Source organism: Accipiter gentilis, chromosome 1 (genome assembly GCF_929443795.1).
Source record: "Accipiter gentilis chromosome 1, bAccGen1.1, whole genome shotgun sequence".
In the NCBI taxonomy this organism is placed as follows: Eukaryota; Metazoa; Chordata; class Aves; order Accipitriformes; family Accipitridae; genus Astur; species Astur gentilis.
In genome coordinates this window covers 47,385,972-47,398,040 of record NC_064880.1, presented here as the reverse complement: position 1 = coordinate 47,398,040, position 12,069 = coordinate 47,385,972, and the positions used below count along the sequence as shown (strand labels likewise).

At 37.6% G+C, this 12,069-nt stretch overlaps 1 protein-coding gene across 3 annotated transcripts in view; it reads right to left on the bottom strand.

Moving 5' to 3' along the window:
• The window catches only part of MGAT5 (alpha-1,6-mannosylglycoprotein 6-beta-N-acetylglucosaminyltransferase), a 135,717-nt gene that overhangs the window by 36,289 nt on the left and 87,359 nt on the right, over positions 1–12,069 (bottom strand). For all 3 annotated transcript variants that reach the window (XM_049803154.1, XM_049803163.1, XM_049803147.1), the window contains 2 exons: positions 11,099–11,233; positions 4,717–4,850 (listed from right to left, as the gene is read on the bottom strand). In XM_049803154.1, coding sequence (XP_049659111.1) covers positions 4,717–4,850; positions 11,099–11,233 — 269 coding nt within the window. The remainder of the gene's footprint in view (positions 1–4,716; positions 4,851–11,098; positions 11,234–12,069) is intronic.

Genomic DNA, 12,069 nt, shown 5'->3' with positions numbered 1-12,069 from the left:
TTCAACTCGCTGCATATTACATATCCATGCTAATTAAGAGCCTACAAAGTCACACTACACAGATCAGAATACAAATTTCACTGCCTAATTCACTCAGATAGATCTATCATAAAATACTGAAAGGTGACAACTGAAGTTGGCAAAATTGTCGTTAATCCAACACCCAGACAAAAAAGTGCATACAACAGATATGCAATTTACTCCTAGTTTTCTGTATTATTTTTAGCCTCTGTTGGTCTGTTTCCAGCAGTGATATCTAGCAATACTAGCCACTGTTTTTGTCCTACAAAGACACAGACCTATAGGCTCATTAAAACTAAGGTATTTTGCTGTTTCGTTTGTTTGGGTTTTTTTTCTTTTTGTAGGCAGGGTGTTTAATTCCAGGGATGGACTGCAACATTCAACGTTTCAGGTAAAAATCTATCCCGACTATATAAACATTACTTCAACATGTGGGATTTTTGCGCCTCTCTAAAAGGTGTCATAGCCTCACAAGTTTACATAGAAGTAGGCTGCAATAAGCACTATGATCTCCTCTATAAGCCTTCCTTTTAAATTCTGGCACACAAGCTGGTAACTTCTTACTAAGTGCGTTTTGCAAAGTTAAAAAAACCCAAACAAAAAAAAACAAACCCAAAGACAACACCCCAGGCAATGCTAAACCTATAGTCAGAGTTCTAAAAAGAAAAAAAAAAATTATTCTATTGCAATTATGAGGTTTTGCTTTTTGATTCCTGAAAATCAGCCAACTGGATAATGCAGTAGAACAGAGAAACCATACACAGTGTACACTTCCCTCTGCCATTACATTTAGTCTTTCAAATGACAATTACTCTTTTTCACAAAAAATGCCTCAGCAACAGCTAGGCACTCACTTAGACCCAAGGACTTCTTAGAATTTAGCACAGCAAATGGCACGTTGCAAATATGCCTGAAAAGGGGCATTTTTCCATCCTTTCATATTTTTGGATGAGAGACTGCATTCAAAGGAGAGGCAAGGCAGTACACACTCAAAAGCAAAATAAACCTTTGTTAAAGTCAGCACTTAGAACTGGTAGAATTCAGTGCCTCAAACATCACTGACAGGAAGCACTCACATGGATTTTTAAGCAAGATCAGGCAGTTTTAAAAGTACCAGTGCTGTTATTTTGCATAAAACAATTTAAATAAAAAACATAAAAGAGGGACCCCCTCCCTCATGCTTCTGGAAAGCCCAGAGAACAGTCAAGCATTTGGTAATAGGCCACAAGTTTGAATATGGCTTGCTTGTTGTTCAGTAATAATTTTCTGCCCTTATAATCAGAGTTCTCAAAACATAATAGAGTCTGGGGATCTTGGGAAGCTGTCCAGGGTTCCAGTCTGTCATGAAATCTTTACTGATGCCTAACATGCACTTTTAATCACAATTCCATAAAGATGGTGTTATCTCTGCAGCAGAAAACAAAAAACCAAAATTAAACTTTAAACATCACAAAACATGCTGACTCTTCTGCACCTGGTACAAAAAGAAGCAAAATCCTCGAATAATCTATAGCACTGGAATCACTCATGCTTCAGAATGAGTTTGCTTGCAATCTGTTTACCACAGAAAACCCACAGTCATTTCCAGTATTAAAAATTGGAAATGGTTATTGAGACACATCAGTTATTTATTGAAATTCCAATATAGTCATACTCTTCTGAAAATTCATTATGAAGTGATTTGCTCTGAACAACAGACTGTAACAGTAGTCTATACCGCCACAACAGAGTTCTTCTGTATAGAGGAGATTTACTTTCTTCTGCAATCCTGTCATGGTTTAACCCCAGCCAGCAACTAAGCACCACGCAGCCGCTCACTCACTCCCCCCCACCCAGTGGGATGGGGGAGAATATCAGGAAAAGAAGTAAAACTCATGGGTTGAGATAAGCACAGTTTAATAGAACAGCAAAAAAGAAACTAATAATGATAATGATAACACTAGTAAAATGACAACAGTAATAATAAAAGGATTGGAATGTACAAATGATGCGCAGGGCAATTGCTCACCACCCGCCGACCGACACCCAGCTAGTCCCTGAGCCGTGATCCCCCTGCCCCAACTCCACATAGTTTCTATACTAGATGACGTCCCATGGTCTGGAATACCTTGTTGGCCAGTTGGGGTCAGCTGCCCTGGCTGTGTCCTGTGCCAACTTCTTGTGCCCCTCCAGCTTTCTCGCTGGCTGGGCATGAGAAGCTGAAAAATCCTTGACTTTAGACTAAACACTACTTAACAACAACTGAAAACATCAGTGTTATCAACGTTCTTCGCATACTGAACTCAAAATGTAGCACTGTAACAGCTACTAGGAAGACAATTAACTCTATCCCAGCTGAAACCAGAACAAATCCCAAGCACAAATACAGGCTGGGCGATGAGTGGACTGAGAGCAGCCCTGCAGAGAAGGACTTGGGGCTGTTGGTTGATGAGAAGCTCAACGTGACCCGGCAATGCATGCTTGCAGGCCAGAAAGCCAACCATATCCTGGGCTGCATCAAAAGAAGCGTGACCAGAAGGTGATTCCCCCCCTCTACTCCGCTCTCGTGAGACCCCACCTGGAGTACTGCATTCAGCTCTGGGGCCCCCAACATAAGAAGGACACGGACCTGTTGGAGGGAGTCCAGAGGAGGGCCACGGAGTGATCAGGTGGCTGGAGCACCTCTCCTGTGAAGACAGGCTGAGAGAGTTGGGGTTGTTCAGCCTGGAGAAGAGAAGGCTCGGGAGACACTTTATAGCAGCCTTCCAGTATCTAAAGGGGGCCTACAGGAAAGCTGGGGAGGGACTTTTTCCAAGGGCATGTAGTGATAGGACAAGGGATAATGTTTTTAAACTAAATGAGGGTAGATCTAGATTAGATGTAAGGAAGGAGTTCTTCACTGTGAGGGTGGTGAGACAGTGAACAGGTTGCCCAGAGAGACTGTGGCTGCCCCATCTCTGGCAGAGTTCCAAGCCAGGCTGGATGGGGCTTTGAGCAACCTGGTCTAGTGGAAGGTGTCCCTGCCCATGGCAGGGGGGTTGGAACTAGATGATCTTTAAGGTCCCTTCCAACCCAAACCATTCTATGATTCTATGATGATTCTGTATTTCATGGAGTCGGACTGAGGAGTGTACACAGAGAGCACGCAGCTGTAGCACAAATATTCATGCAACCATTTTCCTCAAGTGCATCATCACTCTTGGTGCTATCTTAAACAGGACCTCACACATGAATTTCCAAACAGCTGGACTACTTAAATACAGCACAATTGAGCTTTCATCTCCTTTACCATTTAGGGCATAAACCAATAAATATTAGCAAATCATGTGGATATGAAGCAAGCTCTACTTACTAATGTCCAGACAGAAAATCTGCAACCACTTCCAAGTCACATTTCCCCACCACGCATTTTGTTACTTGCTTTGAAACAACTGTGAATGAAGTCTTTTATCTTTTGAACAACCTTCACTTATATTTCTCTGGAAAAACTTGCACAGCGAATGTTGACAGACAAAATATGCCTCTCAAGAATTTTACAGGGCAACTGAAATCAAAAGCATGTCAACCAGACAGCAGCATGTATACTTCAGCTATGAAAAGCAGGAAAGTTTGAAAGACTTGACTATGAAGTCTGATGAGAGTGAGCAGTGCATGCCCTGGCCTTAGTCTCAGAAAGGGACCACCACCAAACTTTGGAGGTCAGGCTGGTCACTACCAAGTGTTTCGTTACATACTTGGGCTGAGAAGTTGCTGCACACAACAGCATGCACTTTCCTCTTTCCTAAGTCGCACTTACCCTCAAGCTAGCTGGCAGTAGTGAATCTTTCTGCACCTTTCAAAGGTAACGAACTTGAACTACTACTACAACATGCAAGAGAAAGATCCTTTGATTCTAGAACCTAGTGCCATAAAGTCAGACCAGGGCTAGAGCAGGTCATGGTAATCATTTAATCTGACCCAATTTATACAGAATTTATATTTTTTTTGTGTTCTGTTTCTTTTTTTTTTTCTTTTTTAGGATATTTAACAATGCTTCAAAGATCTACAGCAATGCTGAAATCTACTACTTGTTTTTCAATAGCTTTGTACGCTGCTGGCAAATAGATGTGAATCAGTTCAGGATGCTCACAACATGAAAACAAGCTAGGTGAAAATTTTGAGAAATCCACAAAAAAGTAGAGACAAAAAATTACTTTTGCTGAGTGTTAGCTTATTAATCCTGAACGCAAAGAAAGAGCAAAGGAATTGTGCTGCTCAGTTGTTGAGGGGAAAAAAAAAAGCAGAAATACAACAACATAGTTAACATAGTTACAAACTTCAGTTTAACATGATGAAATGCAAGAGTGCAGTTTGTAAAAATGCAATCTAGCAAGTTCCTCAAAAACCTAGCACTCCATAGCAGGATTTGAGAAGGTAAAATTAACAAAAGCAACCTGCTGACACTTGAGGGAAAAGCCAACCACCACCTTCCACAGGTACCCTGAGACTAAAGTTCCCTATCATTATTTATATTAAGTTGATATTGTTATTTTCTGATTACTGGACAGAAGCACGATAGAACTTTTGCATAGACACTTACTGACACTTACCATTCTGCCCATTTAGCAGTTGCATTTTATTAAACCATGAACTTGTCTTTAATAATACAAAAATTCTTGTCAATGACAGCATTCCTTTTTAAAGCTCCAAATTCTTCAAAAACACAGGGATACTTACGGAACATTGTATAGAACTGCTGTGGATTAAGGTTCCACTTTCCCCATGGTGTTTTGTGGCCTTTAGACTGGGCATAATGGGCATGGTTAAACTCTGGTTCAGTTCCAAAGGAATCCAGAACTCTTAGCATACACCTAAAAGAAAAAAAATAAATTACTATAGGTACACATGCATATGTACATATAAGCATGTGTGTGTATATATATACAAAGTTATGATAATGAAGAAGGTATGTTTTGTTTTTGTTTGCAACTGTGGATGATTTATAAACTGAAGGTACATTTTAATTTCAAACATTTCTGTTCATATTACATTCACAAAGACATTACGATCAGCAAATTCAAGGATATATCAGACATTCAAATAGCAACCCTGGAGCTTATTTTGGGTTTCTTTGTTCTTACAGAACGAAGTTATGCTTTAACATCCAAGTAGAGCTTATGGGAATGCTACTGTGGTCACCTACATTCCTGGGGCTCTGAAGTAGAATTTAGGCAGAAGAAAGGATTCTTCATCTCTTTTCTAATGTTCTCACCCATTACCACAAAATCAAATGCAACGGCCAAGGGCCACGTGCCAAGAAGGTCAGAGCAGAACAGTACTTTGTCTTTAGACAATTGTATTTATTCTCCAGGTTCTGACATTTGGGTCAATTAGACCTACTGAAGAAGCAGTAAAGACAGTTTAATTTGCTGAACACTTGCAGTCAGACAGATTATTTATTTGTTTATGAAATATTTTGTCACACTTTTGAAGAAACAATATAAAAGTCAAATGTCTGCAACAACCAGTCTACAACTGAGAGAAACCTTGGCATTGTATTACAAAGGGTCTGGGATGAGAGAATTGTACTCAGTCCTTTATTTAAGCTCCTATTAATTCCTTGAAAAAAAATTACTTCATTTACGAGTGGCTCCTTACAAAAAAGGGCCCATGGTACGTGAAAGGCAGAAGAAGTCTCAGTATGAAGAAGACAGCACACATTCTAGCATACAGATTCTAGAAGTTATGTTTCCAAAATGCAGCCTGCCAAACCTTTAATATGGCTTGGACAGGATCTTTATGGCCATCATACTGACTATTGGCTCCACTGCAAATGAATTAGATTATATGGCTCCAATCAACAAAATTTTCAGAAAAAAGTTATATAGGATGGGTTCCTACATCATGTGCCACTATATTATAAAGACATGAACTCTTATCACTGCACATTGTATCACTGGGCTTGTACATGCCAAGGTGGAGACACAACCTCACGGGTGGCAGAGAAAGGAGGCAGCTGCAAAAGTTACTATTAAAAATGGTTATATTTCCCAGTCTTCAACATTTCCCATGCTCCAACCCCATACACATTCTGTTCAGTAAAACACCAGGATTTGGCTTTAAAATGGGAAAGAATTTAGCCCCCAAAAAGTGAAAGAACTTAGCTCCAAGCATTTTTCAGCTTTAAAAGATGAAAGAATTTAGTCCCCAAAATACATTTACATATTTCTTATATGTTGCTCCTTTCTCTAAAGTATCCATTAAATTGGCAAATAGAAAAAAACCCAGCAACTTTTAAACTCTCACATGAAATGCTACCTTTGTATTTGAAAGTACAAATAGAAAAAATTTCCTTCTTTTTTAATCTTCACAGAGATCTTCCAAGCAAAAAGAAAGTCAAAATATACAAGGCATTATGATTCACCAAACAACAGAGCTGACAGATCAGTTTCTGTGCAGTGTTTTATGTCAACTGTTCTCAATGAAAATATTTTACAACAGTGGCAATTATCTCTGCATCATACAAAATACTCCAGCAGGACCAAAACAACTTCTGCACTGATGAATCATTCAGTAATAAAAGCCCTCTTATTTCTTGGCAGGCCTTAAAACAAAATTCTTATCAAATATACAGCTTTTGGCCAGGTACTTGAGTACAGGGAAATGAAAAACGGGTGAATGCTACTGAAAAACTGCAACATAACTGGAGTTTGTCAAAGTGTATGTGTAAGGAGCACTACATCGCATGTGATCATCTCAAAGTGCTTTGTTTCCTTTCTTTTTCCAGTATTCAGATGTAAGGTCTGTAGCACTAATTGTTCATGGGGATATGCGTAACCATGTCCAATACACACAGGGTCTCTGAAGCAGGACAGGAAACGTGATGCAACAGAAACTAAGCTAAACCGGAAAGAAGGGAAAACAAAAAATATTTATATCATTCGGGCATAAAATAAGTTGGAAAAGAGAAAAAGATCACAGCAGAAAGTGCAAGTGTGTGCAGAAATGGTATGAGAGATCAAAGGTTCAAGTGGTGAACCTAATCCCTAAAATGCAGCAGAAAAGAACTGGTAAAGTAAAGATTTAAAATTTAGAAGTGAATGTAATTTATGCCAGTCATGCTGAACTGGTATTTTAACATATGTACAAATGCCTCAATTGTCTCCCAAGTACTATATTCTCCATTTGTTTCACTTAGTGGTTTAAATCTCTTTCAATTGAACTATTTTAAAATGAAAAGTTTGATTTTTGCATACGATATTTTAGCATTTCTAAAGTGAGATAATTAATTTAAAAAATGCAAAACAGTATTTATTTTTTTTTTAAAATCAGGGATATATTTTAAATAAAATCTTAATTTAGTGTGATTTTAACTTCAATTTTTACTCCATTCTCCCTTCCCTCCTAAAATGTCACCTAGCTTTAGCCCTGAATTTGCAGAGAATTACAGCATGCCTTGGAATTGGTGTCGGACTGATTAGTCTATTCACTGACTAATTAAAAAGAGGATTGGTGGGTGGCAAACTGCTTATAGAAACATCCATATTAAAGTCTTCTTTCTTCTAACATATTAGAAGTGAGAATTTTGGGTCTTATAAAAAACAAACAGACAAAAGTAACCCAGGATTATCACCATTTTTAAAGTGAGCATTTTTCCATAAATATTGGGCACAAGCGCAATCTTAACTGGGCTGTTCTAGTGGAAGTATTTATACACATTTATTCATATCCTTCTCCCTCCTGAGGGTATAATTTTTCTCTACTTACACATACTTCATCTTTGTTTAAACAAGCAATGCTGTCCAGCAGCACCCATTGCTGTCAGTAACTAGTGTTTATGCCGGCATAAACGGTTAAATAAAGGGTACATGTATGACAGTGGCTGCAGACATCTTCCTGGGAGCAAGCTGGTCAAAACCCAACCAGTTCTGGTTTGGAAGCTCTGTAGGTGCACTGAGCTCAGGCACAGCAACATGCCAGCACAGATACATGGACTCCATACTGTTTTTGGCTTATGTCCAGCTAGTTCAGATCACGAGCAGCTCCTATCTGCCTATGGAAATCCTTGAAGACACACTCATTAACTTTCAGGCCACTCAGTACTTGCATTTAAAATGCAAAAACTTCATCAGAAAATAACCCTCCTAAAACAGATGTATTCTAGAGAACATGTAAGAAGCAGGAATGTTGCTCTTTTTTCAGGATAGCTGTCATGTTAATTTATTTCAAGAATAAAGCCAGCTGGATTTTTGGCATATGGGAATGAGTCATTGCTAGAGAGACTGTAGAAAAATGAAAAAAATACCAGATTCCTACGTGCCGTATGGAGGATGCGGGTCCTAAGAAATGTAGTGAGCTGCACTCATCAAACTGTATTAAGCTACTAATTTTTATGTTGCTTTATTGCACATACACTGCATTCAAATATCCAGACTTCAGAAATGAAAAATACAGCATGCCCAGGCATTCTGCTTGAAAATAAGGTGCACTCAAAAATGGAGATCTGTTTTCCTATATTCATGCTATTTACAGCACCAATTATACCGCAGATAAAGCATCTGCTAGAGTCATTGGTGCTACAGATCTCAGACGTACAGAACAGTATTTCAGTTGTTCAGAAATACTCAACCCTCAGAGCAGCAGGGTCATTCTTGTGAGCTTGCAGTTCTAGAAACCTGATTTTAGTTCTAGAAACCTAAAAATTTCCTCAGGGCTCAAGTTCACTCACAAAGATTATATACAGCACTCTTACCAAGAGACTGTTCTGAAGTCAGAGGTTTATTCCACCACTCTATTCCAATCTGAAGTGAATAAACAAGTTCTAATTAATTTGCATTTGAGTCCGGTCTGCATAAACCAGACTGAACCGACCCGCACATATCTGCTGAAAAACTATACGGCACAAAGCAAAACACTTCTTTCAAGACAAAAAATTATTCCTACTGACATTAAATACAACTAAGAAAGCAAAGAATGTAAAGAACAAGGGCTATAAGGCAGCTTTATTTGTGATAATGTTTATTTTACTGGAATGAATTAAAAACATATAACTATGCTTTATACTGGACTTAGTAGTTTTAACTTAATATTTTGATGACAGAATTTATGAGGTAATTCATGATGCTGAGGAAAAAAAAAAAAGATTGCAAGAGGATCCTCAAATAGGAGATAGCATGCCTGAAGCTATGAATTAATTCTTCTGCTCTAACCAATTCTGGTAGCCTTTGCTAGACTCTGGTCCCTGTTTTGTACACTGAACTTGAGAAATAGTATCAAGTAATTAGAGAGATGCCCAACAAATGCAACAAGTTTGATGAAAGGTCTATGAAACCTGAATTATAAGTAATGATCCAAACCCCTATATTTATTTTGAAGACAAGCAAGTTGAAGGAAAAGCAGTATCTAAGATATTCTAGAGGCTAGCAGAGAGGGGAAGTAATTTATTCCCCAGAACCATTTAGAATAAGCAGTTACGGGCAGTTTGCAAGAAATCAGGCCAAGAAAAACACTTTAAAGAAAAGCTTCCCAAAGCTTCCCAATACAAAACAATGGCTGGGTCATCTTTTGCAGTCTTCAGTAAAAGATCAGGCAAAAATCTCTCGAGAAGGACAAATACATCCGATCTACTTTTCAGCAAGGCTATGGACTAGATGAGGTCCCCTTCCAGCCCATGACATCCAGTATTGTAGAAGAGAGGCATTAAGTAATTTTTTTCTTCTTCAAAGGTCTAACAAAACCTCCTATACTACCTAAGGTACTTATTTAGAGTTGAATTAAATTCTACTTTCCTAAACCAGAAAAAGTCCATCATTACTACAAATTAGGAATCAATGAAAAACAGATTGACACTTAAGATTTAATGATACATGAAATAACCATGAAAAATTGAAGAGCTCATCTAATAATCTCAATGTCATGGTGTATTTCCATATCGTCATTACAGAATATACCAAATAGGAAATAGAAAGCAAAAAGGGAAGAAACATTTTAAATTTATAAGTATGCTTTTATATCCTGACCACAATACTGTATGTGATTGCCTAGTGACAATTACATCTGGCAGACAGACAACCAACTGTAGCTCAGTAGAAAATGGGATTATCTTTATTAGCAGGCTCCAAAAAACCAGAATATCCATTTACTCCTCTGCTTCAAAAAAAGAGATTAAGAGTAATCTAATCTGCAACGTTGATCATAGTGCTCTCATTTAAAATTATGCTGAAAAGACCCAATGCTCTAGAAAATCCTGAGGCTGCAAGAAAACAGTTTTTCTGCCTGCAGTGAAAACCTTTCAATACCTTCCTTCAAGGAGGATTTACTGGACTTTATGGATCATGAAACACAGCTAATTTGATTAGGTATAGAAAAATCAAAGTCAGTAATTTAGATTTGGTTTTATTTCATGCTGATATGTATTCGTACAACACATGGGAGGCTTGCTAATTTAAAGTTATTGGCAAAAAGAAATGTGGTTCTAAAGCTGCAGACACTAAGAAGGCTGTACAAAGTAATTTGTTCTGACTGCCATCTTCCATTTCTAATGGAAAGATGTTTATAGATTACAGAAGCAACAATAACTACAGTTTATTGTTTAGACCTACCTCTGAAGACAAGTCTCTGCCCAGCATCTTAAGGAATGGAACAGAAAAAATTGCATTGTGGTTGTTGGGCAATACAATTAGAATAGATGAATCTCCACAATCATTAAACCAGTACAGCTACAAACACTGACAAGCAAAACATGCCTTTGGTATTCCAGCTAAACAACAAAACCCAATAATCTCTCATCTTATCTACTAATTTACAGAACAAAAGGTGGGGGAGGGTGTGTAAAGAAGGGAGGGAAAGAAAGACAAAGACAACGACTCAACAAGACAATGTAATTCATTAAGATTAAAAACGTTTGAATCCAAGAATCCCAAACTTGCTGGGGGGTACGAAGATGGTATGCAACAACAGGTAATAGCCCCTTTCTGCCTAAGAGAACAGAGAACAACATTTTCACTTTCAAATAAATTCAAAATCATGTGAATGTACGCACCTCAGTATTTTGACATGTGTTATGCAACAAAAGCTCCTTCACAAAGCAGTTAAGAGGTCAAATAAGCGTTACACTTACTGGTAATGTACCCATGATGGACCAAGGGTTTTCTTAAACTGAGTGAGTCCCACAATATCAATGTAAATGAGTTCTACAACTTTATCCCCCTGGGTAGGGCAGCCAGATCTGTTACCTACAACCTTCTTCATAATCCTAAACAAAGAAAGAAGGAATATGGAAAAGTATTACTTTCCAAATACCTTGAATAGATGCTGTAATAATATTTATACCAATAATACCCCTTTCCAAAAAAGCTTTACTCTTGTCTTTTCCAAATCAGAAACCATGTAAGAACATTCAAATGCTAAAGATGCTCAGCTTTTATTGAAGTAATGTTTATACATCAGTAAAGCACTAATTTTCACTAAAAACCTCATCTAGTTTAAACGAGAGTAATATGTTTGGAATGTTTAAAAATAGTGTGCTTTGAAATTATTAGAAATATTTTCTGACTTCTATTGACAGCTTTATAGTATAAGAGCTCTCTATAAAATGATGCTGTCATGTTTGTTATAAAAAAAATGAAAGCTACAGAAAAAGTGTACGTGTTTGAGCTTAAAACAGATGTTTTATGCCTAATGCTGAACTAGTATGCAAAGCAAGAAAAAAATAAGTGAGGTAGCAATTTGACCTAACATAAGCAATTAACTACATCAAAAATAACGTGTTTAAAGGATTTAAACTTTTATTTTAAAATGAGATACTGAGTGAAGAATAGCAGAAACTGAAGAAGAGGACACAGAATTATGCTAGTCTGTAGCATTTCCTATTGCAGCTGGTTAAAGCACCTGGAATGTTAAAGAATAAGCTGCTTAGTTTGAATTTTACAGCATTCATTTTTGAAGTCTCAGGAGCCTGAAGCTACAATGAAAACACATTACCTTTTTCACAGCACATACACTTAGCTCATGAAAATAATCTTATCATCTGTTTAGTGAATTATCACTTTCATTTTATGCTTCAAGAAATTATATACTGTTAATAGAAGC